At 39.3% G+C, this 26581-nt stretch overlaps 1 protein-coding gene, 1 long non-coding RNA gene and 1 pseudogene across 4 annotated transcripts in view; all 3 read left to right on the top strand.

Moving 5' to 3' along the window:
* The window catches only part of LOC144588868 (uncharacterized), a 175557-nt gene that overhangs the window by 80885 nt on the left and 68091 nt on the right, over positions 1-26581 (top strand). The window lies entirely within an intron of this gene.
* Positions 1-26581, top strand: part of SMG7 (SMG7 nonsense mediated mRNA decay factor) — a 113125-nt gene that overhangs the window by 43104 nt on the left and 43440 nt on the right. For all 3 annotated transcript variants that reach the window (XM_072998125.2, XM_072998124.2, XM_020795109.3), the window contains exons 10-14: positions 272-428; positions 17602-17672; positions 18571-18631; positions 21216-21335; positions 22854-23286. In XM_072998125.2, the coding sequence (XP_072854226.2) occupies positions 272-428; positions 17602-17672; positions 18571-18631; positions 21216-21335; positions 22854-23286 (842 nt within the window). The remainder of the gene's footprint in view (positions 1-271; positions 429-17601; positions 17673-18570; positions 18632-21215; positions 21336-22853; positions 23287-26581) is intronic.
* LOC140707125 (U1 spliceosomal RNA) lies at positions 12387-12541 on the top strand (annotated as a pseudogene).

Genomic DNA, 26581 nt, shown 5'->3' with positions numbered 1-26581 from the left:
TTCAGTGTGGAAGTATTTATTTATTTTATTTTATTTTATTTATATCCCGCCCATCTGGTCTGGTCGACCGCTCTGGGCGGCTTCCAATAAGGTGTATACGATAAAACATAAGAATTTTACAAACAGTCCATAACACATACAATAATAAAACAAATAATAAATGAAAGAAAAAATAAAGAAAGAATTAAATATTGACAGGAGGGAAGGCCTGAACATGCAACCATGTTTTTAGTTGACTCTTAAAAGTATGTAATATCTCTGTTCTTCCTAGTGTCTTTTCTTGGAATCTTGTGCAAGTGTCCACTCCAGAATGATTTCCAGGAAGAGTCTTGGGGCTCTTATCCCCTTCCTGCACTTAAAGTCTCAATGGACTGGCTGAAACTGAGACCCAGTGTATTTCAGGAGTCTGCGGTAGATGAAAGACAATAGTGAGTCTTCAGCAATTTTTATCTGTTTTCCTGCTGTTTGGTTGAAGTTAAGGTACTAATAAAGAATTTGTGGTAAATGTTGGTTGTTTGAAAGAGTGCTGACTAGGCAGTTCCTGGTACAGAATTTGTCTCTGCTGTGATTTCCCATGGTAGTTTTAAGACATGCTACCATCTCTTATCTGCAGCCTTACATCTGCAACACTGTCCTGCCCTGTAAGTTTGATGTAATGATCACTAGACACAATGAAGCTGTTTTGTCACTTTAAAATGCTGGATAAATGGTAATTATTCATGGTTGAAGCTTAGTTGTGTATTCTGCTAAATCAGGGATGGGTATCACATGGCAATGCTGCTGTAATTCTGGAGCAAACCACAAAAACCCGCTTACAGATTAGCCTTTTTCTGCTTGATTTAATCCCAAAAAGAATTTTCCCTCTATGGGGGAGGAGCTGGAGTTGTTGGTGAGTTCTGGTGGGAACCTTTAACCCCTGGGCCTATGATGTTGCCTGCTCCTTCACCCACGGCAGACATGTTAGTGGTTTAAATATTTCTTTAAAGTTGGGATTTTTGGATTTTTTAAACAGCAGCAGTCAGAAGTCTGCTGGAATTGCCCTAGTTAGAGGTCTGTGGGGCAACTTACATGTTTGATTTAACTTGCAGCAGATGCATAAGTAAGAAAAGATTCCTCCACTTCTGAGTTCTAAGACAAAGGAACTGGCTGAATGGGGCTAAGCCCTGTGGTTCTGGAAAGCATCCCTGAGAAGCAGCCTGTAAAGAGGAGGGAGTCTGCAACACCCTTAATGCTCTGCAGGGCCACAGAGCTTAGCAGTGTCGAGCCCATTAATTTGCCTTGGAATGCCAAAATTAAGGAATCGTTTCTAGTTATATCAAGTACCTAAGATGTTTGGGGTGGGGAGAGGAGCTCCAGGAATACTAGCTGGGGCAGTTCCAGCAGTCATCTAGGTTTTGTAGTTTAAAAAAATACAAAATTTCCATCCTTAGTTGTCTTTAGCTGCTTAGACCAGAGCTCATACAAGATTTCTGCTTCTAACAGCACATTAATGGCTGTCTATGATGTTTTCTAGACCCAGCATCCGCTTTCAGATTCTTTCAACAGGTTAAATGGCCCGGCTAATACAAAAAATGAAGAATGTTCTACTTCTTGTATCCCAAGTGCAATAACCTTTTTTCATCTCTAAATTGCTTCCTAAAATTTAATCTTTTTTCTTGGGTAGCCCCTAAAGTCATTACATTGTTTAGCTTCTCTTAAAGAGAAGCTGATTTTGGTCTAGTTCAGGAGAGCAGTAGCTTCATATTACTGTAGTTTCAAAATGTTTTTCTTTAGCAAGTTACCTGAACAAAAATGGGATATATTCCATATGTGTAGATGGTTGTCATCTGTACAGAAACTGTTTTATTTATGTTGTGCCCTGCTGTTCTTCCAAGGAATTCAGGGTGGCATGAATAGCTTCCTCAGGAGTTGCCCAGCTAGGCACTGACCAGCTTCAGATGAGCTTAGCTTCAGCGTGGCTGGGCATCACATCCCTTCAGCTTACATAGTGGGATGAGATGTGTTTCCAGCCACACAAACTTCAAGCTGTTTGCATTATAGGGAAGCAGAACTAAGCGGTCTTTATTCAACAAGTACACATTGAATATTATACTTGGATTGGGCTTATGCCCATCAGCATTCTCTGGCCCAGACCATGCAATTGCTACATGCATTAAAGCTGAAGATCACCAACATTGTTTATGAACTGTCCTTCACTGCATTTCGCCTCTCTGCAGCCACAAGCTCATCTATACCAGGTTTATATGCTGCAGTAGTAGTATCTCAGCTGAATATGTAGAAGCTGTTTCCATCAGCAAAATCTCTCTGAAGATCTTCTGACTGGCTGTATCTGCTAATCTATATACTTAGAGATGTGGAGATTAAGAGAAATAAAGCAGTGTTCTAAAAGCCAGATGATTGCATTTCAGTTAAACATACTTATTTCACTGTGTGAGTCTGAAACTTGACTTAAAGATCATGTACAGTGGTGCCCCGCATAGCGATGTTAATCCGTTCCAGGATTAACATCGCTATCCGGATTCGTCGCTATGCGGGGGGGGGAACCCCATAGGAACGCATTCAACTCCGTTGAATGCGTTCCTATGGGGGAAAAATTCACCGATAAGCAAAGATTCCCCCATCCGGCCACCATTTTCGCTGCCTGGTAATCGAGGGCAGGGCGCGAAAACGCTGTGGGTGGCCATTTTGCTGAGCCGGCAGCCATTTTGGAACCGCCGATCAGCTGTTCTGCAAACATCGCAATGCGAAGATCAGTAAGCAAAACGCTTACCGATCATCGCAATGTGATTTTCAGCCATTGAGAACGTCGCAATGCGATCGCATTAGTGATCGCAAAAAACGCATCGCTATGCATATTCGTCGTTAAATGGTGTGCTCGTTAAGCGAGGCACCACTGTATTAGGTTAGGTGACATCTTGTGATATGCTGTGCATTGCGTGTAATTAACCACCACCTCCAAATTATGGGCTTTGTTTACTTTGTGGGTGTTTTCTAATAAGCTGCCTTCCTCAATTATAGCAATTAAGTTTTCTATGTTTGCTTCAGTTCTGGTAGTAATTGTTAATACGGATGCTTAGAAGTTAAAATAAGACACCAGCGACTATTATAATGTGCTCCAAATTAATATGTGGCTGTATTGATAACGGCAGCTTGTCCTGAGCAGAATCAGAGAACTGCTTTTTTAAAATGTTCTTCCTCATTGTTGACATGAGGCAAAGTACACAAAAGTATAAGAGGAGAAAAGGTAAAAGGGAACTGAGATTTTTGGTACTAGTGTAAAGTTCCTAGGCATGCTGCATGAATGTTACTGGAAGCTGTACTGCTCCTGTCTGGATCTATAATGTCACCTAAAGTAATTAATTGATTAATTTATTATGGACTGTTGAGTTAATCCTAAGTTATGACAGTCCTCCCAGGGCTTTCTAGAAATAAAGTACAGTGGTGCCCCGTATAGCGAGGTTAATCCGTTCCGGATTAACCTTCGCTATACTAAAACATTGCTGTGCGGGTAAGGAAAGCCTATTGGAACGCATTAAACTTAGTTTAATGCGTTCCAATAAGCGTCCAAACTTACCCCTCCAGCGATGTTTTCGCGTCCGGCGGCCATTTTGGAGCCGCGGATGGCCCGAAATGTCCCCCCGCAGCGTTTTCGCGACCTCCGTAAGCAAGGGGAGGGCACGGAAACACTGATAGGGGCCATTTCGGGTCATCCGGCAGCCATTTTGGAGCCGCCGATCAGCTGATCGGCGGCTCCAAAATGGCCGCCGGACGCCCCAATCGTCGCAAAGCGAGTGCGGCGATTGAGGCAGATCCGTATAGCAATCCCCAAAAAGGGATCGCTATACGGATTCTTCGTTAAACGGTGCGCTCGTTAAGCGAGGCACCACTGTACTCAGAAGTGGTTTACTTGCCCTTCTTTCTGATGATGCTGTGCCTAAGGCTGCATAGATAGATGGGCATGTAACCTCTTCAGCCACATGGACCAATCAATCTCACCTGGCCCTTCTCCTATGAGCCACTATGGAGACTTCTGGCCTCTAACTGCACAACCAGGTGCTTCAACCTACTGAGTTTTGCTACTCGTTTTCTTAAAGTTCCTCCACCCCTTTAAATGGATCTGCTTCTTAGATCCAACCTATCATATTGCAGAATTTTGCAGAATTTTGGCTATCTAAAAAGCAAATCTCAATAATTAGGGACTTTAGAACAGGATCAACTTTGTTTTAAATACTGTTTTAGTGATTTAAGCTGCTTAGGGTCCTTTTGGGGAGAAAGGCACCATAGAAATATTTTAAATAAATAAATAAACTTCTGTCATTTCACTTCCACAAATAATCTGTTGTGTGGACCAGTCGGTGTTCAAGAAGCTTGTGTAAACAGGTGTCTAATACTTCCTTAGGCAAGCAGAAGTGTCATTTCCTTGAATTAGCACTTTCTGCTCACACAGTGGGAACTCATGCAAGCATGCCGAAGCAGCATTTCATTCTCCTGGCATTAAACAGGGTATTGGCCATAGACCATAATTAGAGATAGGCACGAATTGAAAAAATGGCACTTCATCACAATTTGTAATTCATAAAGGTTGACAAATCATGAATTTATTATTTTTTTCTGATGAATCAAATGGTCAATTCATCTTTACTTTAAAATGCTATAAAACAGCCCCCCAGGCACCTAGAGACACCACATTTGCAGGGAAGCTTCCTCTGACACTCTACAAGTCCTGCATGTTTGGTGAAGTTTGGGTTTCTGATGTCCGAATTATACATCCACAAAGTGGGTCCCCTCAGGAAAGTGTCAGAGGCAGCTGGCATAGTTTACCACCAGGCACAGAGGCAGAGAAGAGACATACTTTAGTTTGCCACGAAGCACAGAGGCTTTTGGCATTCAGGTAGTTTGGTTTGTTCCCAGGCACTGAGGCATTGGGCACTGAAGCAGGGTTTGCTTCCAGGCACTGAGGTGTTTAGCAATGAAGTAGGGTTTTGGCCTGAGAAGGCCTGAAAGAGGTGTTAAAGCAGGCATGTGGTACCGTGAACCTCAGGGGCTCAAGGATTTGGCATTGAGTTAGGGTTTACCTTTAACGTTTGGTATTGATGCCTCGACTTACGAACGTCCCTACTTATGAACTTTTTGACTTACGAACAGCTTCGCTCACAAAATTTTGCTTCAAGTTGCAAGCGGAGCTTCCACTTACAAACACAAAAAAAGGCAAGGGAAAAAGGCGGGAAATTCAAATTCATAGAGGCACCGGCCAAAGAAGCCGGGAACCTGGTGGCAGGAGACAAAGGGAGCCTCAAAGCCTGGCCGAAGTGAACGGGGCCAGGACTGGAGACCTGGCTGGGGCAGATCCGGGCGGCTGGGTGCCTACTCCGGAGCTGCCTTCCATTTGGGGGGGGGCAGACTTCCGGTTCCCGCTCAGCCCCCTCCGGGTGAGGGATTCCCAGCCAAGGGCAACGGCCCAGGCGCCTCTTTCAGATGGACTCCGCCCGCCCGCCCGCCCGCCACCTCCTCCTGCTGTGGCTTCCCTCCAGCCAGATAAGTGGGGAACTGGGCGGCATGAGAAAAAGGGAGCCTCAAAGGCTGGCCGAAGTGAACGGGACCTTTTGCCCGCCTGCTGCCTCCTGCTCTTCTGGAGCCTCAGCCTTCCCTCGGGCAGCAGCGCTCACCCAGCTAGGAAGCGCTTGCCTCCCACCTCCTGCTCCTCCGGAGCCCCAGCAACCTGTCTGGAAGAGGCACCTGGGCCATTGCCCTTGGCCGGGAACCCCTCACCTGGAAGGGGCTGAGCAGGAACCGGGAGTCTGCCACCCTGAAGGGAGGGCAGCTCTGGAGTAGGCACCTGCCCGCCTGGATCCGCCCTGGCCAGGTCTCTGGCCACATTCACTTTGGCCAGGCTCTGAGACTCCCTTTCCCTCCTGCCACCTGGTTCCCGGCTTCTCTGGCCAGTGCCTCTTCAGTTTCTGCCCCGCACACGGACAGCCCTGGGTGCCAGAGACCTGCAGGAGCTCCGTGGTGCTTTTTAAGGTAAGGTGCTGCTTTTTGCTTTTTAAAAACTGTTCTGGGTGGGCTTTGCACAGTGGGTTTGGGCTGGTGGGGTTATGTTTCTGTGTTTTGTTGTTGCTGTTGTTGTTTTGGTTGTTTGTTTGTTTGTTTTAGCCCCAGCTCATTCCTATGGGGCTTGCAGTGTTTTTTTTTGGGGGGGGGGGGGTTAAATGCTGCTTCAACTTACAAGCATTTCCACTTACGAACACCACTCCAATATGGATTAAGTTCGTAAGTCCAGGCACCACCGTAGTTTGGTTTGCCTCTAGGCACTGAGCTGTTGGGCACTGAGGTAGGGTTTGCCTCCGGATACTGAGAACATTCAGAAAAGATGTGGCCTTGGTGGTGTTTGAGTGGCTGATTGGTGGCCAAGATCTCCCAAGATGTGGAGAGAGTGGGAATCAGGCACCCAGAGTACTGGTCTGATTCAGATGTACCCTCAGTGGACCATGGTACTGGCAGAGAGTTCAGTTTCTGCACTTGGTGGGACAGTTAGAGGGAGGGAGGGCCTGAAAGGGCCTTTGAGTTCAGGTTTTGGCCTGAGAAGGCCTGAAAGAGGCATTTAGTTCTGGTTTTGGTGGACTTAGGCAGGCAGGCAGATAGTATGGTGCACCGGGGGCCTCAGGCAGGTGGTGTGGTGGCAGAGAGACTGTCTTTGGAACCCTACGTCTTTGGATTCAATGAAGGGAAGCCCAACAAGGGAAGGTTCACCTTTATGAATGACAGCCTCTCCATGCATATGGGATCCAGTCAGGAGTGATGGGATCAGAAAATGTCTCTGAGATGGGAAAACACAGGCTTGCTGTGGATGTTGGCATGGGGAATGTAAAGGAGGTCTATGGCCACAGTGGACGGCTCTGGCCATATGACTACTTTCCTGGCCCAGACGTGGAGGGGATCTGATTGGGGGGGGGACCAAGGGGAGGCTCAGCCAGGTACTCTCTAACCATGGACTCTGCCAGGTCCTCATCTGATGCCTGTTTATCCTCCATGGCAACTGCCCAGCTCATCACAGAGCTCCAGTAATGGGGGCTGGGGCCCTCATCAGCAAACATGCCTCTCTGTGGCTCTTGCGAACCACCCTCCCCCTGCTCTGACTCATGCCCTGGCATCCCCGGTTCCCCATGCCCTTCTCATGCTCCCAGTACCCTGTGGACCTCACCAGAGAGCTCTGTTCTCTATTCCTCTGTCCGTTACTTGATGTGAGGATTTCATAGGCAGGCCACGTGGTAAATTCTGTCCGTGCACACAGGGTGAAGTCATTTCCTCATGCCTGCCTGCAACCTCTTCACCAAGGTCCTGGTCTGTGGAAGGAAGGAGAATCCCTGCATTAGAATAGACTCCAGGGTACGAATCAGGGCAGTGACCTGCCCCAGGCCGGCTATGTGACTGCACAAGGCATCCTTGGTCTCTTAGAAGAACTTGAGCACCTCCACCATCTGGGAGAGGGCCAGCCAATCTGTGGCACTGATGTCTACCTTTCTACCTGTAGGCAGAATGGGCATGGAGGACATGATGTCCTCCAAAATGGTCTTCTGTGCCACCAAGCAGGACACCATGTGTAGCTGGAGTTCCACCTGGTTGGCAGGTCCAGCAGGAGAATGTGTGTCTCCTGACCCAACGTCTCCTGCCTCTCACGCAGCCAGCAGCATTCAGGCTCCATGAGAAATGACCCACCAGTTGGCAGCATTGATTCAGGAGTGTCCACATCACCTAGGTGTCTACATCCCACTCAGGTTTGATGTGGCTGCCCAGGCCAATGGCATCACGCAGAACAAGGTGTGATTTGCGTGCCATTCACATGATGCCTTTCGTTTAACAGGCAGCGAAAATGGCCGCGCTATGGAGGATCTTCGCTGAACGGTGAGTTTGAAGCCCCTAGGAACGCATTAATCAGGTTTTAATGCATTTCTATGGGCTTTTTAATATCACATAGCGATGTTTTCGTTCAACAGCGATTTCGCTGGAACGAATTAATATTGCAATGCGAGGCACCACTGTATTTTTTGCTGCATGCAAAGTAAACTGAATGTCAGGGTAAATCTGGGCAGTGAAACTTTTTTCAGTGCTCTCATAATTGTATATAAGATGTAGAGAGAAATGGTCAGTACAAGAAACTGATAGTGTGCAAGAAAAGAGTCACAAAAGCTTCCTGTTTCAAGGTGTTGCATCCCCTGCAGTCATGGGGGCTGGCAATAATTACTGCCAGCTCCATAGGAGTGTGCCTCATACTGGCAGCAATTGCACTTTATTTGGCTCTGAATAGCAGCATTCCTTCTGCTTGCCTGCCTACCTGAAACACTGTCTAGTTGATTTTCTTTGGGGTCTCTCTGCTAATTTCTCTTCCCATTATGGTAATCACATAGAACAGCTGAAAAGAATGAGAAATGTCTATATCAAATTCATATGCAGCATTTCTGGTGGAGAACCATGTTAGTCTGTTGCAGAAAAAACCAAGTGGGCTGCAGTTCATAAAAGCTTATGCCATATGAAGCTTGTGAATCTATAAGGTATCACAAGACATTTGATTTCATATTGTGTGTTCCCTCTGCCATTTGACTCAGTCCCCATCCTTCTGAATAGTGTTAATCATCTGCATTTTTGCCATCCAAATTCCCTAATATCCCAGCTTGTGTAGCCTGAATAACTGATGCAATAAACTTCAAGTTAGACTCTCACTTCCTAAATGTGGTTCTGGATTGCAGTAGGCTTGAATTAATGTGTATTTACTGCCTGTACTTAACTCTTAAGTTCAAAATAAAGACACTCACACATGGTGTCCTTATATTTTCCTTTTCATAAATTTGGATAAAACAGCAATCAGCAAATCATGTGCATTTAGTCCAAAATTATGGGGACTAATTGAAAAATGTAGCATCCAGCTTGCTTCCTCTTGTCAAGAGAAGTAGGAAGTGGAAGGAATTTGATAGTTGTGGTGTAATTAAATCAGACGTTAGTCTTGTTACTATGTGTGCCTTTTGTAATCTGCCTAGTTCCTCTTTCTGGGCATGTTGTTCACGTTAATTAAAGTAAGGAAAGGAAATGTTGCATGTCCAAGCTATTTATTGGCAATATAAATGATCGTGCTAGAGACTTTCCTTGAATTTCTGTAGGAATCATATAAGAGTGTGCAGTGGAACACCTGGCTTTCAAGGGATATTGTATGTTAAGCTAGCTAAGTTCAAAAGAAGGGACAGGCCACCATTCCCCTGCTCTCTTTATGGAACAGATGCTGGTGTAGAAGAACATTTCTTCCTTTTTAAAAAAATGTTATTTTCCTCACTCTTTTCCTTATTCATCTATATTGACTACTTCTTTCCTTTTGTTCTTTTTTCTTTTTCTCTGTTTTTATATATTACTGGTATAATTACATTAAATATACTAATTTTAGATAGCAAAAGCAATAACAAAACCAAAATTATTAAACTGAGTCTTAAATCTTACTTTTTTTAACAAAAAAATTTATAGTTAGAAGAAAAGAGGGACGGAGAAGGGTTTTTTATTTTATTAAACATTAAGTAGAAATGCAAAAGCCAGATAAAAAGATCAGAGGCGAGGTTCTGGTTGTAGTTCTGCCAGATGGCAGTGGCGTCTCTCCCCACCCCCTTTTGCCCACGCCAGTGGTTATGGCGTGGGATTATGGTGGAGTGGGTGAAAAATTATATGTTCACAAGATTGGCAGTGGTCAACTATTGGGTGTTTTGTTAATTTTAAGTTTTAGTTTATTTTTGTTAGTTTGGTGGGGGGAGAGGTTACACACGGGACCTATTGGAGAAATTTTGAGTTTACATGGGTAAAAGATTAAGACTTGCAACTTTAAATGCGAAAGGCCTGGGATCAACAGTGGAAACAAGAAGCACTATTGAAGAAAAATAAGGTGGACATTGTGTTTCTGGAAGAGATACATCAATCAGAAAATGGAGTTAATGAATTAAAGATGAACAATATAGACATATATGAAAAATCTTTTGGAACTTCTAAATCTAGAGGTGTACCAATTATAATTTTTTAAAACTGTGAATTCAAAGTGGAAAAGGTGGTAAAAGATTGTAATGGTAGATATATAATAATACAAGGTAAAATGGGGTTGGAAGAATGTACTTTGCTTAATGTTCACACACCTAATAATAAACAGGGTGAATTTTATGATACAGTTTTTAAAGAAATGGAAAAGGTAAAGAAAGATTATGTTATTATCGGAGGAGATTTTAATATGGTTATGAATAAAATAAAAGATAAAAGTTTTTATGGTCAGAATGATATTTCTCAAAGAAATACAATACTGAGCAACAAGGTAAGAAATAATCAATTGAAGGATATTAGGAGAGAATTGAAAGGTGATGAAAGAAGATATACTTATTTTTCAGCTATACATAATACAGTAGTTACTCTAGAATAGATTACTGTATTTTTGCTCCATAAGACGCACCGGACCTTAAGACGCACACAATTTTTAGAGGAGGAAAACAGGGAAAATATATTCTGAACCAAATAGTGTAATAAAATATTTAATAAACTATAACAGAATAACATTTGAACTATGTAAAGTGAACAGCAGTCAACAGTGGCATTAAGAACCATTACCACTGTCAGTAAGAGCCTCGTGGCGCAGTGGTTAAAACGCTGTACTGCAGCTAAAACTGTGCTCACGACCTGGGGTTCAAATCCCAGGTAGCCGGCTCAAGGTTGACTCAGCCTTCCATCCTTCCGAGGTCGGTAAAATGAGTACCCAGCTTGCTGGGGGGGCAATGTGTAGCCTGTATAATTAAAAATTGTAAACCGCCCGGAGAGTGCTTGTAGCGCTATGGGGCGGTATATAAGTCCAATAAATAAATAAATAAAATAAATAAATTAACAAATGGAGAGACTTAAAAAAGCGTGCTGCTTTGTGTATTCTAGTTTATGTACCATAAATTTGTGTACCATAAATTTAATTTAAGTACATATTGAACATTATCAGCCAGTGATAAGACCTATACCACGCTATCTATATTTTACATTTCCTTGCATCTAACTCCTCCCCATTCTTATAGAAATGTCTCAATGACAGATGAGATTGTTGTGCAATTCTGCCCATCTACAGCTCAAGCCTATATTAAGTTAGAAATGGATTGTCTGATTTGGCACTGCATTGAGAGGTCCCTTTTAGTTGTGTGGAGGTTAAATAGTGGAATTAAACTATTTAACAGCTGGTTTTCCTTATTTACTTTAGGTTATGCAAAAGAACAGCAACACAAAGCTTAACTCACTCACCAGCAGTAGCACATGCTCAGCATAAGACCATATCTCGGGTTTCTGACATAATTGAATATTTATAGCATGCAAGGCACAACAGCCATGAACAATGTTCTTGACGAGCCAAAAGAACTGAATACAAGCTATAGTAGCTGAAATCAGGAAGCAGGTACTGTAATCCAGTTAGAAGTCACGAGGCACAGTTTCCTTGCTGCAACACTCTTTGGAAATACATTCTCTATTAGATGCCCAGAACTAGTTGAAAAGTTTGCAAGTCGAATCCAAATTTCTCATAAGAATGCATTGAAAATTAATTAATGGATTCTTATGGGGGAAAAAAGGTCAGAAACTTTAAAGAACTTAAAAAAAAGTCACTTACCAGGTACTATAGACTGAGCCCAGCTCTTCTCAGTGCCTTGGTAGACCCCAGAACAGTCAAAAAAGAGCCCCAAACAGCTAAAAGGCAGCCGGCAGCCATTTTGTGCTCTTCTCCTCTCCTGCTTCCTCCCCTCTCCCCACCTAACAGCTGATCGGCGCTGGTCTGAAACGCTTCTCAGGCAAGCAGGTTTAAACTCAAATGGAGCACCTTTTCACCCAAGCACGGTTTAACCCAAAACAAGCAGCTTTTAAAGAAAAACAAGCAGATTTTTAAGGAAAGCATGCACGTTTCTACACAAGGTTTCAACTCAGACGGAGCACCTTTTCACCCAAGCACAGTTTAACCCAAAACAAGCAGCTTTTAAACTACATTTTACATTTTAAAATGACAATAGCAGGCAGTCCCAGGTCTCTCTCCCAGCTCTCTAACTGCTTGTACTAGCAAGGAAGCAGACAAGCAGCCTCTTCACTAACTGAGTTTGAATTTCCCCGCTTTCCCTGCCTTCCCCGCATATTAAGTATGCTAATATCTGTGCACTGGAGGATTGTGGGAGGAACATTCCAGCCCCTGATGGGGGTCTTGTGGGGCACCCCAAAACACTGAGTAGGTCTCTTGGCCTCTTTCAGGACTGGGGCTGTGCAGCCCTGCTCTGATCAGCCGGTGCAGCCGGGGAGTCACCATGCCTTTGGGGGATAGGGCACAGAAAGGGGAAGAATTTTCAGGGGCCATTCTAACTCATACCTGGCAGGGGAGATACCATTATTGTAAAAGTGGTTTTCCTGGGGTAAGGCTCATCTGTTGCACTTTGGATGTGCTGACCCCTGTGATTTCCCCAAATGTGGGAAAATCAACTGCCTAAGTGGGGGACTGTTTTTATGGTTTCCCCTGGTCTTTCTAGAATCACCCTTTCCCCTTTGGTCCTTGGCTGTTTTCACTGCTTGCTGCCATAGGCCTGTTAGCCTTGCTGGTTTTCCAGGTGGGCTGCAGGAAGCAGATCCTGGAAAGCTAGTAGTGCAGAATGGTGAGGTCCAAACAGCAAGCAGTCTCTGGTGCCAGTTCAGAGGCCTCCCAGCATGGCAGTGAGAGGCTTCTGGGTGGTGGTGGCTGAACCCTCTTTTTATACTGTAGTTACTCCATAAGACGCACATACTTTCTCCCCTTCTGTTTGGGGGGGGAGTGCATCTTATGGAGCGAAAAATACAGTACAGTGGTGCCTCGCTTAACTATGTTAATTGGTTCCAAAAAAACCATTGCTATGGGAAAACATCATTAAGCGAAACATGTTTTCCCATAGAGATGCATTGAAAACCGTTTAATCTGTTCCAATAGGCACGGATTGCCATCCTTAAGCAAAAAAACCCATAGGAGACATCGTTAAGCGATACAATGTTTCCTCCATTGGAATGCATTGAAGCCTATTCAGTGCATTTCAATGGTTTTGCAATGTCTATTTTTGCAAATTTAAGTGTGTCTTAAAAGGTTCAAAAATGGGTGCAAACTTAATTTGGCTTTGATCTGACTTTTCATTAATTTTTGCTGAATTCCCCCCCCCACCAACTTTTGACAACTGTCAAAATATGACAGCTCCATGCTTTCCTATGGGGGAGAAAATAATTCACAGAAAATTAACGAAGACTCAGAATGAAGCCAAACTAGGTTTGCACAGGTTTTGCAAATACTCTAACGAATCCAAGCATTTAAAACAGTTTCTGAGTCTTCGTTAATTTATTGTGAATTTTTTTCTCCCCCATAGGAAACAATGGAGCTGTCAAAAGTTGGGTTCCATTGTTTCCTATGGGGGAGGAAAAAAATTCACACAAAATTAACGAAAGGTCAGCAACTGTTTTAAATGCTTGGGTTCGTTAGAGCACCTTCTGAATCATGTGCAAACATAGTTTGGCTTTGTTCTGAGTCTTCGTTAATTGTTTGTGAATTTTTTTCTCCCCCATAGGAAACAATGGAGCCCAACTTTTGACAGCTGTCAAAAGTTGATTTCAGTGCTTTCCTATGGGGAGAAAAAAATTCAGCAAAAATTAACAAAAAGTCAGATCAAAGCCAAATTAAGTTTGCACACGTTTTAGAAGGTGCACTAATGATTCCAAGCATTTAAAACATTTTGAACATTTTAAGACACTTTTAAAATTGAAAAAACGGACATCGTTAAGCAAAACAGGGGACCTAAAAATGCATTCGCTATGTGAAGCATGGTCCCGAAATCGCTAAGCGAAAATCGCCCATAGGAAACATCGTTAAATGATGCATAGAATTCTTTTAAAAAACCCATTGTTAAGCGAAAACATTGCTAAATGAGGCAATCATTAAGCGCGGCACCACTGTATATATTCACATCTCAAGACTTAATTTCTAAGATAGTTAATACTGAAATTAATTCCATTAAAATAATAGATCATGCTTTAATGTCAATAGAAATTGAAATAAAAAAGATTATAAAGACTTTAAAAAGTGGAGAATGGATAATAATAATTTACAGTACCCAGAGGTAATAGAAAAGATAAAGAAGGAATGGTTAAAATTATGGACAATAAATGAAGCAGGAGGTACTAAATTAGGTCTGTTGTGGGATACAATGAAAACAATTTGAAGAGGAATAACAATAAGGGAATCCTGTAAAAAAAATTAAGGAGAGAAATGTGAAAAAATTGGAAGAAGATCTGAAAAATTTAGAAAACAGATTTTTATTTTAAAGAAAGAGATAGAAGAATTTTGCTAGAAATTCAGGCTAAGAGAAAGGAACTAGGTAGAAATAGAGAAAGTCCAGAGAGATTTGGTGTATTTAAAGATTTTTTAAAAATTTAATAATAAAAATTCAAAATTATTAGCTAGAATGTGTAAAAGTAGAAGAGTAAAAAACTCAGTAGGGATAATTAAAGATAGAACAGGTAAGAGTTGTAATATAATGAAAGATAAATTGAAGATTTTTTCATGAATTTTTTTCAGAAATCATATAAAGGAAATAATGTAATGAAAGAGAATATAGAAAATTATATGAATGAGAATTTAAAAATTGAATTATTGGAAGATGATAAAAGAATATTAGATTACAGAACAAGAAATTGCCAAAGTTATTAATAACTTGAAAAATGGCTAAACACTAGGCCCTGATGGAATGGGTCCAGAATAATATAAGCATTTCAGCTCCATTTTGATACCCAAGTTAAAAATTTTCTATAATAAAATAATGAAAGGAGAGACAATGCCTGCTTCTTGGAAACATTCATTAACGATTCTTATTCCAAATCTGAACAAGGATCAAACAGATCCGGGATCTTATAGACCCATATCTCTAATAAAACAAGATGCTGAGATTTTTACTGCTATATTAGCAAATAGATTAAGGGAAGACAAATGGATAATTTAACTAGACGAGTTTTGAACATTATGAGATAGAAAAGGAAAAAATAAAAACTGTTTTATCATTGGACTGTTTTATCATTGGCCAACACTAAAATGTCTTATAAGGGGTTGGGGATTTGGCAAAAAAATTATAGTGGTTATAGATCAATTGTATTCAGATAATACTTCAGAAGTAATAGTTAATGATGGTTTAACAGAACAGATTTTTTCTAGGCTGAGGTACGAGACAAGGCTGTCCACTTTCACCAATATTGTTTTGTATGGTTATAGAATTGCTGGCTAATGCAATAAGAAATGATTAATTAATTAAAGGGTTAGGAAAAAATGATACAATTAAGAATAATTTATTTGTTGATGATTTATTATTGACTATTAAAACCCATTAGAGAGTATAGACCAGTGGTTCTTAACCTTTGTTACTCGGATGTTTTTGAACTGCAACTCCCAGAAACCCCAGCCAGCACAGTTGATGGTGAAGGCTTCTGGGAGTTGCAGTCCAAAACTCCTGAGTAACCCAAGGTTAAGAACCAGTGGTATAGACAATATTAAAAAGCACTTAGAAAAATTTGGGGAAATAACATGATTAATTATTAATTGGCAAAAAAGAAATAATGATGTTTAATCATAATATACAGGAACAAGAAATGTTTATAAATAAAAATAGTTTTAAAATGTGTAATCATATTAAATATTTAGGTATAAATATAGTTAGAATGACTCAAAAATTAAAGGAGAAAAATTTTAATACACTAAAAAGTGATATTAAAGTTAAACTGCAAGAGTATTCTAAATTGAAATTATGGTTTGGGAGAATGATTAAAATAAAAATGCTACCAAAAATTACCTTTTTATTTCAGATGCTCCCAATAAAATTAGAAGAATATTTCAAGTATTGGCAGGAATTAGTTAATGGATTTTTTAATCAAGGTAAAAAAACTGGAATAAATAAAAGATACTATATTGGTATAAGGCCCCCCAAAAAGGAGTTTTAGGTATGTCTAATATAAACAATTGTTATATAGCAAATCAATTAAGATTTATTGGAGAGATTATATACAATAAAGAAAAAATAATTTGGTGGGATATGGAATCTTCAGAAATAAATGGGAATATTGAAAAATACTTGTTTAATGTAGTAAAAAGAAATGCAATAAATCAGATGAACCCCCCCCCCCTTTTAAAGAAATATGTTAAATATATGGAATAGATATGGAAAGAAGCTATGTCCCTCAACTCCACCATTAAAATTAGTGACTGAAATAGAAAGTTTTCCTATAAACCTAAACGGTTTAGTAGATTTATTTAAAGATGAAAGTATTGTAAGATTGAAGGACTGGATGAGTAAAATGAGGTTGAAGGAGTTGATTATGGTTAAACTTCAAACTAATAAACTATCATGGTATAATTATATTCAGTTAGACACTTGGACAAATGAATGGCTGAGAATTACTGTAATGGTAAATGTAGAGAATGCACTAAGTATGAACCATTTCTATCATCACATGAAGATATGCAGAAAGATGCTTTGATGAAGGGAGTAGTAAGTAGAATAAATAGTATAATTTTGGAACGAGGAAAAAGAGGGAAACAGAAGGTTTGAAATTAATTTGGGAAAATGATTTAAAGACCGAAATTAAAATAGAGGATTGGATAAAAATGTGTAGGATGAGAATTTTAAGGTTAATGTCGATAAGAATTAAGGAAAAAAATGAAAATCTGTTTAAGGTAGGTGATATTTGACTCCTGTGAAATTGAATAAATTCAGATTACTCTAAAGCTTGTTGGAAATGTGATAAAGAAATTGGCATGTATTATCACATGTGGTGGAATTGTAAATTGGTTAAGAAATTTTGGAAACTGATTTGGTAAAGATACTGAATTTAACTCTAAAATTGGTTTGTCAATTTTTATAAGATAGATCTTGATTATTATTCAAAGCAATTGATTACTAACTTTGTGACAAGAGCTAGAATATTAATACTGTAGCTAGGTTTTGGAAAGATAAAAATGATATTAAATTAGAAGATTGGTATGGCAAAGTATGGGGCATTGCATTAAATGATAAATTGACTATTGAACTCAAGATGAAATATAAGTTCCAATTTTTCATGCTATTTGGGGTATATTTCTTGAATTTGTATTATTGAAAGGAAAGGGGAAAGCCTCTAAACATCAATCTATACAATTTTGGAAAGGAAGTTTGTAATAAAAATATTGTTCAATGGGGTCCCATGGGTATGGGGTGCATGGTAGAATTTAGTGTACAGTAAGCACTATTATTTGTATTTTTGTATTTGTTTTCTGTTTTAAAAATTATATATATATATAAAAAGAAGAAAAGCAAATTCTCACCTTAAAAGTGACACTAAGAAGGGGGTGCATAGCACCATGGGCACAGTGGGTTTCACAGGTGAAGGTATTGCAGATAACAGCTTTTAAAGAGAGATTTGGAAGTCTTGATATATGAAAAATAGAGACTGTTCAGGCACAAGGGGAAGCAAAGAATAAAGTATGGAAGAAGTAGCAGGCAGGAGAAGCATAAATTGACCAGTATATGTACTCTTGTCCTGCAGCGTTTGGCCTTGGCTGATCTCCCTTCTAAACAGTTTCCAGCCTCATGAGGAAGACCTGTCCTGCCATAATAGTAAGGATACCCTTTTATTAAGTTGTCTGTGACAGTGTGTTTAAAAGAAGAGTGAGACTGAAAGGAGAACAAAGCACTTACCTGCCCAGTACTTACCTGCCCTTGTTATTGTAAACTAAACTAAATGAAAGCTGTGGGCATCATTTTCTTTCATTTTTATGAGTTTTGAAAAATAGTTCCCTATTTCTGTTGATTTATATGCTATCATATAAACCATATATATAAATTGTATGTATGAACGGAAACTTGCCCCTCTCTGAAATATTGAGTACAACTTCCAAAGTTGCTCACCATGGACCATGCTTAGGGAGGCAGATGGGGGAGGGTGCAACCTAAAGCTTCAGGAGGACCAAACATTCCCCCTCTATACTTTAGATTCTCTTCTTTTTTCCCCATGGCTTTCTTACATATGCTGCTGTTGAACTCAGTTGCTGGTCAAAAGCCGCATGACTTACCTGAGACATTACAGTACAATGCATGATAGTGTTGCTGGCAATCATTCAATAAATGCTAGTGTGACACTTTTGAGTTAAGGTTTTGCTGCCCTCCACCATATCATATGTGTTGCTTTATCGAAACTGAACAATAATCATTGCAACCCTAATTATGAACAAGTATTGTATTTTGTGGTTCAGGATTGTTCACTCCATCTTGCATTAAATGCTTGCTATTAAACTCTTATTAAGGCCACATTGTAAACAGGCATTTAAAGACATACAGTTTTACTGTTTTCTGTTGATAGATACCCTTTGAATTTATACTTGATTTTCTGATATAAATCAGTAGGCCTTGAAAATGTGTAACTCGAATGAATTGGATATTCATTTAACAGTAGGCTAGACTACAGTATGAATGCAGTCCTGCACAGTTATTCATCTTTTTTTGTCATTATTTATAGCCACCCCTCTTCCAGAGGAGTTTGAGCTACAGGGATTCTTAGCTCTGAGACCCTCCTTTAGGTAAGTGACTACTGGGAACATCAACTTACTGTTTGTAACAGGTCCTATTCATCAGTATTACTTGAAGAGTGGTAGTATCGAACATCAGTTAAGTTCTGCTTTCTTGCTGAGGCACTAGACTTGTTCCAACTCTTTTAGTGATTGGACTGTTTCCCATTTTTTAAAAATAATTTTTTTTAGTAAGACATGAACTCAATTGACCTTCCTCAGATATGCATCCATTTAATATACTGTATTTTTCCAGTGTGTAAGTCTCACACATGTATAAGACCCCCCTTTTCTAACCCGAATTTTTTTCTTCGCAAGAAAGTGGAGGGGGAAGGCAGGGATCAAAGAGCTTTGATTCCCTCTTTCTCCCTGCACTTTCTTATGAAGAAATTGCTTTCTCCCCCCCCCCCCCCCACTTTCTTCGCAAGAAGGTGGAGGGGGAAAGCAGGAATCAAAGTGTTTTGATGATTCCTGCTTTCCCCCTCAGCTTTCTTCCAAAGAAAGTGGAGGGGGAAAGCACTTTTCTCTCAATAAAGTGAAAAGCAGCCCCCCCTTACGTCCGTATATAAAATGACTCTCAATTTTTAATCTAAATATTTTAGACAAAAGTGCCATCTTATACATGGAAAAATGCGGTACATAACTTATGATCTGTTAAAAGACATCTGGAGAAGTACTGTCATGAATGTGGAAAAGGAATATTTATGATAGAAGTCGGTTTTCTTGCTTTTACCTAATAAGAGTCTTTGCTTTGACAAAGCAGCTATCCAGATTATTGTTGGTGTTGTGCTATCAGATCCCTCCTGATTTATAGCATCCTTTCAAACTAACAACTTCTAAAAGGTCATGTTACGGACATCCCTGCCAAGTCCATGAGTACTGCAAACTCCATTTCAGATTATCTTTCATAAAGACATGTCTTCATTGGTTTAACTTGAAGAAAACTACAGCAGCTGAAGAAATCGAATGGTGGTTGTGGGAGCAAATCCAGCTGTTCTGTTTGTGAATTTAAGGGCAACAAGGGATTATGGAGGAATATTGGTGGTAACATAGGACCTGCTAGTAGACTGCATTGGAAAGCAATAGTGAGAACTGGTAGAACTAGTTTTACTGCCTTATGTTTCAGCAGTAGAACACAACTGTGTCTTCAGGAATTAGTGGTGGCCAGGAAACAACATTTCCAAATTAGAGGAGAGTATCAAACTATTGCATTAAATAAAATATTTTTTGTTCAGACAATATGAAATCTATCCTCCTTTACTATGGATCTTAGGAGTTTCTGGGGTAATGTAGCTGTGTTAGTCTGTTCTAGCAAAAAATAGGGAGCCTGTGCCACCTTAAAGACTAAAAGAAATAGTTTGGCATAAACTTTGATAAGACTGGTGTAGTCCATTCATGTCATGAAGAGAACAGTCCCTGAAAGCTTATCCCAAATAAAACTTGTTAGTCTCTAAGGTACCACAAGACACACGGCTTGGTGCGAATATGGTTACATGTGGATCATCTCTGAGATTTAGGGATTGTTTGCATACTTCTTTGCCCACAGCATTCTTCATCTGAAACAAGTATTGAACTTAAACACAGCCTGCATTGATTTTTTTTCCCTGTCGTGCAAGACCAGGGAGATTCTGTGTTTGAATAAATGGATTTAAAACTAGAGTATAAGGTATTTTGTCATTTTAAGGCAAGTAAAAGGTGAGGTGCCTTGCAACTATATTGTTTATATCTATGGCACCTACTGTTGCATTTTATCCACTGTTGGTTAACAGTTCAAAAATTACGCTTGCTTTTGGTTCTTTTGGTATTTTCTGTTTCTTCTCTTCATTTTTGCTTTTATTTTGTTCTATTTCATTTTAATTTGCTTTACTGTCTTTTTGGAAGTTTGACAGTTTCCACATTTATGTCATGTTTGGCTTTGTTCTTATCAAAGAATTACCCAACTATAGATTTTGTTTTTAATTGCAGATCAATATGGCTATTCTTGTGTTGTTTTTAATGCTTATAGTGCCATCTATATACATTACTTCAAAAAAAAAAAAAAAAAACCAAACAGGTTTGACAAGTCTCTGTCCTAAGGGGCTTGCAAGCTAAAAATAGACCTAATGTTTTTATATATACAGTGGGGTCTTGACTTGAGAACGTAATCCATATTGGAAGGCGGTTCTCAAGTCAAAAAGTCTGTAGTTCAAGTTTCCATTGACCTAAAGTGCATTGAAAACTGATTAATCCCATAACAGGCCGTTTTTGTTCCATTTTGGTTTTTTTCTGGTCTGTAAGTCAATTCTCAGGCTGCAAGTCAAACCTAAATTTTGCGGCCAGAGAAGTCTGTAACTCAAAAAGTCTGTAAGTCAAGCCGTCTGTAAGTCAAGGGTCCACTGTAGTGTGAGATTTTGTCCCTTGCTCTGGAAAGCAAGGATATTATGTAAGCATTTATCTGAATAATACCACAGTAAAACTAAATTATAGCCTTTTTGAGTTCTGTGTGTGCAGTTTTACCCTGAAAATTAGACTTTCTTGTAGAATTAATTTTGACTTAATGCTGGTCTCACATATGGAGCGTAGCCTGACTTTCCCATTTCGCATTTATGTCAATTAGGAATTTGGATTTCTCCAAAGGCCATCAGGGGATTACTGGAGACAAGGAAGGGCAACATCGGCGTATACGGCAACAACGCCTGATCTTTGTGGGCAAATGGATTGCTGACAACCAGCCAAGGTATCTATCTGTTCAGTTGCTGGCATCACCCTTCACCCTTTTGTTCATGATCTTTTTTCTTGGGCACTCAATATGGCTGCTGCTTGTTTATAATGAAAGGTGTTCAATGTTTAAAGCTCAAGTGAAGATGTGTGTTATATCACTGTATTTGACACTGTGTGTGTTAGTGATATTAAGTATTATCATTTTAAAGATGCAGGCAGCTATTCTCTGTGTTCAGCATTTAAAGCAGTGTTAAAAGTTGGCCATGAGTTAGTTTGGCTGTAGTTAAGCTGGATATTTAATTTGATCTTAGCAACTTGATTCGCATATGTTTCATGTGTATAGAGGAGACAGACCTAAACAAAGTTTTCTTGTCTTGGGAGTGATCACTGCTTGGTCTTGTCTGTGATGTTTGCTTTAAATACTTCTGTCAGAAATCTTTTGTTGTATAATATGGAAACAGAGTTCGCTGTTGGTATCTAGATTTAAATTGTGACACCAGAAAAACGGACATGTAGTATAAAAAATCTAGGTAGTATGTGATATGCTGAACAGTCCCCCCCCTTAATTAGGTGGAAGAAAACTTGCAGGTAGTTATGTACCTTAAAGCTGTAATGGAATAATGTAAAAGATACATTCTGAATATTTCTTTTGAGGTGTCTTCCTTCATGTAGCTTAACTAGTGAGCAAGAAAATAAGGCAATAATTTTAAGCTTTGAAAATAAATTTTCAGTAAGATGAAAATGAAACTTTTCTGTACTGAACATGATTATGTCCACTTTTCTAATTCACATTTGCTTGAAATATTGGGATAATTAGAATGGGAAGCAGAGATGTCAATAGTATTATAGATATGAGCGCTATGATAGGATAAGGCTCTTTGCTATTCCCAAAATTGTGCCTGTGTAATTGGGCTTGTAAACAAACCCATAGAAATCATGCACCCTCCCACCACCACCAAATCTTTATTTTCTTGCTGAATTTAAAAGGATCAAGGAAACAAATCGAAGTACTATAAAGAATGACATTTTTCTCATTTAGGGCAAGTGGTCACCTTCTATTTGCTGCAACAGTGAAAACCACTAGAATTTTCAGTAGCTGTGTGAGTGGGTGCATTTGTATGCTAAGATGTCATAGTGTAGCTTTTTTTAGCTATAGTTCCGACTTAAGGTGATGTCTGAAAGTTATTCTCCAGAAACTACAAAATCTCTTCTTCAGGATTATTCAGGGATCTGAACCTCTCCATTGGTGCTGATTGTCTCTATTTTGCTCTCTCTTGTTTTTGCATCACTTTCAAATTGATTCTTATGTTTGCTCTCAGTTTAATATCTGACTCCCACCCTTTCCCTTTTGTGTTGGGTTTTGAAGCCTGAGGGCAGGGGTTACCTTGTTGTTTTTTATTGATCTGAAAACTGTTCTGAAAGTCTTTCAGACTGAAGAGTGGAGTATAGATCTTTAATAAATAATTTTTTTGTGTGATTTTTCTTATCCCTGAAAATTTGATGAGGTTAATGCTTTTTTGTTTTTCTCTTAAAGATTGATCCAGTGTGAAAATGAAGTTGGGAAACTTCTGTTTTTGACAGATATTCCAGAATTGCTTCTTGATGAGCATAGTGAAGACAAACAGAATAATGTTTTGCAGGAAGCTTCAGAGCCACAGTTTGTAGATGGAAGCCCAGGACTTAAGTCTGTGCTATCAACAGGTCGAAACCTGAGCAGCAGCTGCGATGCAGGAGATAAGCCAATGGTGACATTCAAAGAGAATATTAAGCCACGAGAGGTGAACAGAGAGCCAAGCCGAAGCTATCTGACTAAGGAAGTGGGTAGGGAAAGAAGAGACTATAGCAAAGGAGTAACAGCCAATAAAAATGATGGGAAGAAGGACAACAACAACAAGAGAAAGAATGAAATCAAGAAGTGTGGCATGGAAAAGATGCAAGAAGCAGGGAAGCAGAATGTTGCAGTGCAGGTATGGCTTTATACAGAGCATTGTCTCTGTCAAATTGTTGACATAGCTGTCTGAATTCATCATAGTCCTGCCACACTCCGAAACCTTTAGGTATTTGTGTGATTGGCACAAGTGGTGGCCATTGTTTGAAGGCAAGATGGACTGGTTTGAATATCGTACACTTGGTCAGGATATTGCCTTGACTTCAAACGGCCATGACAGGTACCTGCTGATGGGCCTTTTTCCATTTTCCACCTTGCCCTGCCTTTCTGATAAAAAGAGAACTGCTTCTTAACCTGACAACACATCTCATTTTTCTTGATAGACCAATGAAATAGTGCACAACACTATTGTTGTGCCTTCGATAGGCACTGAATATGAGATGTGGTAAGAACTGGAATGAGCCATGGGTATATGTAGTGGTAGAAGCCATTGCTGATCAATAGACTTCTGTTTGATATATGTGGCCCTTCATTAAGAGCGTAGGTTGTGAATCGACCTGTATATAACTATTTTTTCTTTAGAAGCCTTTGTCTTCCCTTATTGTTGGATGCTGATAATACCTTTTTTCTTTGAGATTTCCTTAAAATGATAATTTTCAGAAATTTAGTATCATGGTTCCCTTGCTGCTTTGTTAATGATGAAATATTTGTGCCATGTAGCCTATTAGTAACCCCAGTACTATTGTCCAAACAGCGCTCACAAATTAAAGGGACCTATTATGTTTTTTAAAATATTATTTAATTAAAACATTTATATAAGTCAAAAGAACAAAAAGGGGGAGATGGTCAAAAGAAAAAAAGGTGGAATATACAGAACTTGCGTATTTCTTTCAGTTTAAAAAAAGAAAGAAAATAAAATGGTCTGGATGTTGATACTTGTTCAAATGAAATATGGGCTTATTTTCAGGGAAACGGTACATTGTGGCAAATACTTGCCAAAATATTGTAATCAACAACTATTCTAAACATTTCTCATAGAAGTGAAGAATATTGTACTCTCAGTGCCACTATCTCGGCTCAATACGGAGTTCTTAATATTCTGGAGAGTGAAAATGTTCTGCTGTGTCAATGTATACTTGAATGCAGACAGATCCCACCTGATAGATTTTGTGGGGCCAGTTGCTCTTGCATGTTTTTGCAGTTCTCTGTATTTGTTTAGCCCTGTATTTTCTGAGGAGCCACAGCATCTCTATGCAATGCTGATTTATAAAGAGGATATTAAAGCATCTCAGAATGGGTAATTGTACCTTCTTTGACCCTAGTTTCCACGTCAAGACATTATTCAATTTAATGCTTACTTGTTCTCAATCTGTAGGTTTAGGAGGAACATATTCATTGCTTAGAAAGCAGCTAGGACAGTTTTTGGCTGCCTAGGGATTTTCTTCCTTGTTACATAATATTTTAAAAAGAGCAGATGGGTAAATATCTCCCTCTTTTTGTGTGTGTCTATAAAGAACAGCACAGCTCAAAAGGGTCTATGACACAGGCCAGCATTTGAAGGAAGAAGCACAAAAGTACTGTAGTAAAAGAAATCCGTGAAAAAAGCTATACTGTACCTATATCCTCAAAGGAAAGATTATTCAAAAGTACATTACATGACCTATAGGACAAGCTGATGTAAGCTTAGCATTCAACTTCTGCCAGAGTATTTTCTTGTAATCTCCAGCTAAGAATCCTGGTGATTTCTGCTGTAATCTTCAAATTCTCCTATTCAGCCACTTGATTCTGCTTTTTAGCTAAGTGGCTTATGGAAAATATAGTATTAAAGGCTTTCTTCTATTTCAGTGCTAAGGAAATCTATTGTATTTGAAGTGCTTGAGAAATAGATCTCATATTAATGCAGGACAGGACAATAATCTGTCTTCAAGAAACACACATTAAACAGCAGCATTACAAATATCTGATTTACCCGAAGATTGGGAAACTCTACTACTCAGCCGCACAACAAAAGAAAAGAAGAGTAGCTTTATATGTGAAAGAAAAGTTAAACTCTAAACATGTCTGTTCTGATGAAGAAGGGAGAATCTTAATGGTAGAAATAACAATAAATAAAAAAAGGTCTTGATGATAGCAATATATGCACCTAATAGTAAACAAGAAAAATTCTATCGTAAGCTATATAAAACAATATTGGAAAAAGAATACCAAAATATTTGCATATTAGGTGATTTTAATGCAATTGTAGATGAGAGACTTGATTACAAAAATGGGAAAAAAGGGAAAAAGAGAACAAGACTGCCAAATGTTTCTTTCAGATGGCAGAAGAACTAGGATTACAAGATATATGGAGAGAAACAAATACCAAAAGCTCTCAATTTACCTTCTATTCAAATAGACATAAATCCTGGTCAAGAATAGATATGATCTGGCTATCCTCAGAATTAAAAACTGAAATACAGGAAGTAGAAATAGAAATCAATATTTGGGCAGACCATAACCTAATGAAAATGCGGTGGAAAGGAGAGAGAAAAGAAAAGACAAGATGGACTTTAAACCAGGGAATATTGAAGGATAAAGAATTTGTGGAAAGAACTAAAAAAGAAATGGAACTCTTCTTCAAAGAAAATAAAAAAGAGGAAACATCCCTGCAAACAATTTGGGACACAGCTAAAGCATACTTCAGAGGATTGGCCATATCATATATAGCCAAGACGATGAGACACTAATTAAAGCCCAAATCATATGACCCCATGCCTATAGGTATTATATGAAGTGAGTAAGAAGGATCTTGCTCACCCACCGGACACACTCCTGTGGTCTCCAGGCATGCTGGGCTTTCTTATATCTTTCGTACAGTATTGAAATATGAACTTCCAGCATGTGTAGGCATATGGCCTACCTCAAGTTGAGACTAGTATGCCTGGCAAATAAATATAATTCTTCCACTGACATTTGCTTCTGTCCATGCAGAGTTGATTAAATGAGGCCTAACAGGGACTAAGGTAAAATCTTGCTTCTCTTTCTTTACAAAACATGAAAGGAAGATTTTAAAATTCAGATAAATGTTGAAAAGGGGTTTGAAAAACATCCTACCTGCAAGTTCCTATATATGTCATACACATTATGCACAAGTGCAGTTTTTACAGATGTTCAGGGGCAGTATGCAAGTTGATTGCTAACATTGCTAGTAATGCCGCTTAAAATTTGTCTTCATTGGGCAGAAATTTAGACACTACTTCTAAAATTAAATATGCATTTTAGAAGGACTACTATTAGACTTTGCTAGCAATGAGTAACTTTATATGTTGTATACAAGTCAACTTGAGCTGAACCAGTGATGTGGAAATGTTGCCACTGTCTTGTAAAGCTGAATT

Source organism: Pogona vitticeps, chromosome 4 (assembly GCF_051106095.1).
Source record: "Pogona vitticeps strain Pit_001003342236 chromosome 4, PviZW2.1, whole genome shotgun sequence".
Classification (NCBI taxonomy): Eukaryota; Metazoa; Chordata; class Lepidosauria; order Squamata; family Agamidae; genus Pogona; species Pogona vitticeps.
This window is presented reverse-complemented; position numbering and strand designations above follow the sequence as displayed.